Here is a 6,556-nt window from a genome sequence, read left to right as displayed (position 1 = left end):
GGTGTGAGCTCTTTGCGCTCTTTTTTGCGTGAGGATTTTTGAGCTTGGTGACCTCCCCAGCCCGGGAAGACTCGTCGGGCTCCCGGTCGCCCAAGTCCTGGTAGCGAGCTCTCTGAGATGCTCGGTTCGTTCGGTCGGCAGGAAGAGCCCCCCAGTTGCGACTTCGTTTATGTTAGGAGACCAACGGGCATAGATCCCGTCTAGGATGGAGCGCCAAACAAGCGCTGTTGCGTGCCGGCCGTCGTTTCCCGTGCGGCCTGACCCGGGGGCGGAGTGCATGAGACTAACCAGCCGTATGCACCCGCCCCCCGCGCTGTGCTTCGGCCCTGGGCCCCCGGCTTTTCAGCCCACAGTGTAATCAACGTCATACATACATACATACATACATACATACATACATACATACATACATACATACATACATACATACATACATACATACATACATACATACATACATACATACATACATACATACATACATACATACATACATACATACATACATACATACATACATACATACATACATACACCCACCGACACAGCCCGCACAAACTACAGTCGGGGTTCCGTAGCGACGGTTGTCAAGGTTCCGTAACAAAAATGCTATATAGGGGAGGCGGAAAGGGGATATGCAATAGATTATCCTAAAGGCCTTTAAAGCTGGTTTTCAAAACTGGATTAAGGGTTTGGACAGGACTAGGGCCCATTACATTACCGGGCGCATCCCCCTCACTTGTTCGCCACACCGGCCCCAGTGGGCCCATCCAAGAGGGGCCCCAAAAGAAATCAAACGCAAGCCGCACACAGCCGCACACAGACTCAGCTTTCAAAACAGGACCCACAGTATCCCTAATCCGCACATCCCCTCCCCCTCCCCTTCCCCCTCCCCCTCCGACGTCATCAACCCCCAATAAAGGAAGGTCCAGGGACACATACATACACACATACACGTCTCATGTTCATGTATTTGTTTTGCGGCCCAGTTTATCAAAACACACACCATATTCCCCCCCACATACACACCTGCTTTGTCTTCCAGCTGTCCCCGGAGATCCAGGCATACGACCAAGTTCCCTGAGCCATGCCGATCGACCCCATCCCCGACCAGTTACATTCGGACCCGGCCCACTGGGGCATGTTGGGCGGTGTGATGATCACGTGGTGACGATATCGCCTGATAAGGACATACACAAGCGAGATGAGAATATGTACGTATGTATGTAAATGTTGAAAAACATTTTATTACAAAATGCATGATGATGATGACATATACATATAATACATTTTGGATGCCGGATGCTGGAAAGTGTTGTTGGTGACTAAAAGGTGCTTCAGGGCACTTTCCTGCACGACGCAGAACGACATCGGGTGACACCGCCAGGTGAGGCCATCTTCGACCGTTAACCACCTCGCCCATTACTCCCTTCTCGTACGCCCGTTGAGCTCACCCTAGCATCCCCCCATCACCTACTACCTCCCCTCCAGGGCCCTGTGGTGGAGCACCCGCTGCCCCCTGCCCCCTGCCCGCTGCAGATCCTAACGTTCGTGCCGCGGCAAAATAGTCATCCAAAAGGTCCCATAAATTCGCGCAAATTCAAAATGCAAAATTCCACCAATGTCCTGTAAGAGCCCTCCTGGGAGGCCATTTTCCCGTTTGCCCTCCAGCCTGTACCCTCACCTCGACTTCTCCCCAAATCGGCTGCATTGCCGTACCACAATACCAGAACCCCCCGACAAGGCCCGCCATCTCACCTGTGATTCCAATCCTTGGGTTTTAAAACATTGTCAATGTAGTACTCCGCTTCGTACATCCAGTTGAAGAGATTGTCCCGGCTACAGCTGCTCGAATTCCAAGGCATCTTGGTCGCGTGACCCGTACCGTTGCAAGGCAGCGCAATGTTCACAATCCTCGTATTGTACTGGTCAAACTGTGCCTTGCCGTACGAGCACGTGGCAATGTAATCCGACATGGGTGCCAGCCCATTGAAGAGCATATCCGCAAGGGACTGTCGTACAGATGACAAGGGAGGGGGGGCGCAAGGGGAAAGGGTTGGCAATATCTCCAATGTGCCTGAATCTTCCCCCCCCCTCTAACACACACACATACACACACGCACATGTGTGTGCATGGGGGGGGTGGAGGGCGGCATAAAAGGGGTATTGAAAAATGGAAGCAGGGCCCCCAGGGATGAACCCTACGAAGAGAGCAGCAAAGCTGTTCGCTGTTTGACCGGTGGCTGCTTTCCAGACACAATCCGTCTATGGAAGGAAAGAGTTCAAGGGAAGAACGCCGCACGGGAACCGGTGACGTCATCATCTTTGCCAGACGGCTCGTAACCGTCCACAACAGGCGACTTCGGAGCTCCACACCGTTCACCGATTGATAGACGCAGATACCCGGAGGGCTCCCTCCACCCTCACCCCTCCACCCTCACTCCTCCACCCTCACCCCTCCACCCTCACCCCTCCACCCTCACCCCTCCACCCTCACCCCTCCACCCTCACCCCTCCACCCTCACCCCTTCATCCTCACCCCTTCATCCTCACCCCTCACCCCTTCACGCCCCAACTCCAACAGCTTCATATCTTGGCTCCGTGATCTCACCACCACCACCACCACCACCACCACCAAGCTCCCAATCCAACGAGACACCAGCGCCGAAACCCCCGTGGCCACTCCGAAACCCCCCTCGGCTTCAAGACCTTCCAAGAACACCTTCCGTACCCTAACCATAACCCATACCCCTGCCACGCGCCAACGCAATCTCTGACTCCCCCACCGCCGAGCAAAACTCCAAAGTTCCCAAGCCGCCAGTTTCCCCCCCCCTGCACCCACCGTATTGGTTGTCGCGGGGCCGCCACCCTTGCCGCACAGATCTAGCAAGATGAACAGCGTCGGCAAATCCCGTACGACACGCGGAGGATCCGGAATCACCTCATCCAGGATCACGCCCGGATTCCATTGCGATGCCCAGCTGCGAGAATTCACACCGCTGCCGCTGGCTGTCGACGTGGCCAGGTTGGAGTCGGATACGGTGGCCATGGGGACAGAGGGCATGAAGGGCGACGATGGCGGCCAGGGCATGCCCGGAGGTGGTAAAGGTGGGGGGGGCGCCAGAGGGGGCGGAGGAGGGCTGATGATGTCGAGAGAAAAGATGTCCCATGGGATGCCGAGCTCGGGGGCCTGCGGGGCGGTAAGGAGTTGGGAGTGGGTGAGGTGGGGGGTTGCTTGTGTATGTATGTATGTATGTATGTATGTATGTATGTATGTATGTATGTATGTATGTATGTATGTATGTATGTGTGTTTGCATATGTAGGTGGGAGGGTATTGCGGATATGTGTGTTTTCAATTATAAGGAACATTTGAGAGTGTAATTGAAGTATGTTTCCCCAAGATGAAAATGAAGGTAAGGTTCGTTTCACGTCGGGAATAGGAGTTGGGATATTTATACATGCCCCCGGGGCCCCCCGCGGGACAGAGAGGGAAAGAGAGATTCAGAGGGTTTCGGAGCCACATGGCGACGGGGAAGGGAACGTACTCCAAACTCCAACCCTCCATACACCCCCCCGCCCCACACACATAGACACCAGAGGGACCCCGGCCCGCACGACTACACGATCCGTGTATTGGATCAGCATAAGCAGGCACGTCATTAAAGTCCAAACAGGGCGTTTTGCTTTGTAGGTTGGTGTCCAACCGTACAGTCCCCATGCGCACAGCTCCCGCACTACGACAGCTCCCCTCCCATTCCTGCGGCCCATGCAAACCCCGCACGGCCGTTGCCCCAAACGTTAACCTCTAGGACCCTGCGCGCACCCCCCCCTCCCAACCCCCCGGGGGGACATCGTGGCAGGTTTTCGGAATTTTGCGGTTTCCATATCCCGGGCTGCAGTCGCTCGATTCGCTCGACACTCAACACCGGAGCTCCTGAGGATCTGCGCCGGATCTCCGGTTCCTTTCCCCACAGCCGCCTCCGACCAGGGATTGTCGCTTATCTGCCTATTCCCTCGTCTCAGGCCCCACAGTGCGTCCGCAGCGTTTGTGAGTCTGCGCTGGCTGGTCTGCTACTGCTACTGCTGCTACTGCTGCTACTGCTCAGCCGTCGCTGCTGGCCTGCTGTCGCGACTGCCATCGTCTTCACAACGACAGCCACTGCCGTCGCCACAGATGCCGCCAACAGCTCTACAATTGGTCCGGCTACTGCTACTGCCGCTGCTGCTGCTGAGCCGTATTGCTTAAAGTTCCACAATATCATGCGGCCGTTCATGCCGCTGCTGCCATTTGTCCGATGACAGCCACTAAGCCCGCTACTGCCATTTGTCCGATGATTATTGAGCCATCCACATCAGCGCAATGAAACCCATGCCATCCCATGTTCTGCATCTGCCGCTTGCCAACCAACGCATGAGTTGACTGTTTACGGATTTCAGGTATTTCTGCACCACCCGTCGCTTTCCCGCCATTCCAGGCGCTCTTAAGGCCCGCCCACCAAGGCATTCTTCCACACCTTGCCTTTCCCGCCGGAAGACGTGTCAAGACACAGCCAACGGATCCCGTACAGGCCATCCCCTTGTTCCAAAATGCCTCCCGGCATACATGGTAAACCTTTGCGCCATTCCCGTGTTCCGGCCTTCAAACTTTACCTGGGTGGACGTCACGCGCACCAAGCCACCAGAGGTCATAGAATTAAATATTGTGGGGCTGGAGGTAGAGATGAGTGAGTAGAGGCCGCCTTCATCTGCCATGAGCACGTGATCAGATCGATGTTTGCCGTTGGGGAACGTCGTATCTACGACAGTAAGGCGGCCTGCGCACATTAATGTCATACGTTCTGTTAAGCTTAACAACCTGGTTAGGATTAGTGCGGAAGTTCAGCTTGCTCTGCAAACCTTGCAGTGCATGCGTCATGCCCTCGGCTAAAACTGCCATACCCAAGCCACGAAAGCTTAACCCTGAAATCTTCGTAGCCTTACCGGTCTGTGTGTAGAACGAGGGCGCCACAAGCTGTGCAGCCGCACAGCAGCAAGTGATGATAAGCAGGGTAGCAGGCCGACAAAGTCGACAATGCCGTTTTGGAGCCAGCTCCATTCTATCTAAATATATCCGAAACTGGTAGATATTTAAGTAGGTATCTAATGAGGCCAGCTCAGCCCGGGCGACTGTGAAGCCGCGAAACTGATTGACCAATGCGGTTGGGCAGGTGAATGGTTGCAAAAGCTAAGCCATTCAAGGGCAAAACAGGTTTGGAAGAACGCAATGTTGAGTGGTGCTTGGATGGAGTTCAGAACCTCGTTCGTCCCAATGGCACAGGGACGTTACTCGCTGTCGCGAAGAGGACTGACGCTAGTGCTGCCGTCTGCCGGAACAATGCAAAAGAACTTAATAATCCAAGGCCATGATTTGTGCCCTGGATCAGAGTTCCGCTGATCTCACCCGGCGACCTGGGAGAAATTTGCTGGCCGATTGTTGAAAGCCGAGCAATCAACCCAGTTAGTATAGACGGCTAAGTCCTGAAGCTGCGGCACCTAATGCCCATACCTAGTTGCCCTAGTGACAGAGGTGGCGATGTGGACCGAGCCTCTAAACAGAGCTCGAACCAGGGCGGGCGCCCAGTAGCGAATAGGGCCCACACCTCATGAATTGCAGAACTGAAGCTTGAGATAATGTCCATTCAATACTGCAAAAAATTACGTTCTTACATCCCGCAATCTTACGGCCGTCGCCAACTAGCTGGGCAGCCTGGGCTGTCGACACTGCAACGATAACGACGTGCTTAAACGGTAACGGACTTAAACGGTAAAAGACTTAAATGCTCGCAACAACGGTGGTACGACAGCAAGTGAACTCCAACATACCGAGCATCCGCGCAAATCAGTCTCTCTCTCTCAATACCATTTAACGTCTCTTCGCTAAGGTAGCGAGTAGAGACAACCAAGAGCCAGCCAAACTACACTGACCCGCAGTGGACAAGAAACAACGAAGCGTACCCAGATATGGAGAATGAGGTATAAAATCCTGTCCCTTATTTGCCAAGCTTTGCCCGTGTCAGCGGCACTGGGCCACAAGAGTGGTGTCGGCGGGTAGACCGGCCGAGAGAAGGCGCGACTGAGGGCGTTTCCCGCCTTCGTCGGGAGTTAAGCGAATAATAGCGTTCCTGTTATCTCAATTAGTGCCAGCCGGGGCAACTGCTGAAGAGAAAAGCAAGCAAGCATACCTGGTCGTCCGACCCATTTAATAAGCAGCGACCGACGGACCAGTCGGACAAACCAGGAAGAGCGACAAGTCATCCATGCGGAATTAATTATCGCAACGAAGCGACGACAGAGCACCCGACCCAGAGCCGGGCCCAGTCCACCCCCATCTGACTTTCCGACCTTGTCCTTTTGACTTGCTCGTAGTGGGCACTGGCGAGGAACGCGATTGGAGGCGACGGGGAGGAGATGAATTTCCCAGACAGACCGGTGAGTGATTAGTTCGAGGGAAAGGCGGGGTGGCAGATGTCCCCTCTAGCGACGCAGTGACAATTGTTCCCTCTAGCGACGCGGTG

General features: G+C 54.6%; 1 protein-coding gene across 1 annotated transcript in view; it reads right to left on the bottom strand.

The window, feature by feature from the left end:
- VOLCADRAFT_103856 (uncharacterized protein) overlaps positions 1 to 4,691 on the bottom strand; it is a gene marked incomplete at its 5' end in the record, with an annotated part of 24,679 nt that extends 19,988 nt beyond the window's left edge. The window contains 4 exons of the mRNA XM_002948196.1: positions 1,030 to 1,180; positions 1,759 to 2,012; positions 2,561 to 3,190; positions 4,653 to 4,691. Of these exons, the coding sequence (XP_002948242.1) occupies positions 1,030 to 1,180; positions 1,759 to 2,012; positions 2,561 to 3,190; positions 4,653 to 4,691 (1,074 nt within the window). The remainder of the gene's footprint in view (positions 1 to 1,029; positions 1,181 to 1,758; positions 2,013 to 2,560; positions 3,191 to 4,652) is intronic.
- Between the last annotated feature and the right edge of the window lie 1,865 nt (positions 4,692 to 6,556).

This window comes from Volvox carteri (assembly GCF_000143455.1).
Source record: "Volvox carteri f. nagariensis unplaced genomic scaffold VOLCAscaffold_9, whole genome shotgun sequence".
NCBI lineage: Eukaryota > Viridiplantae > Chlorophyta > Chlorophyceae > Chlamydomonadales > Volvocaceae > Volvox > Volvox carteri.
Note: the sequence above shows the minus strand (reverse complement) of the source record. Positions and strands in the feature narration are given on the sequence as shown.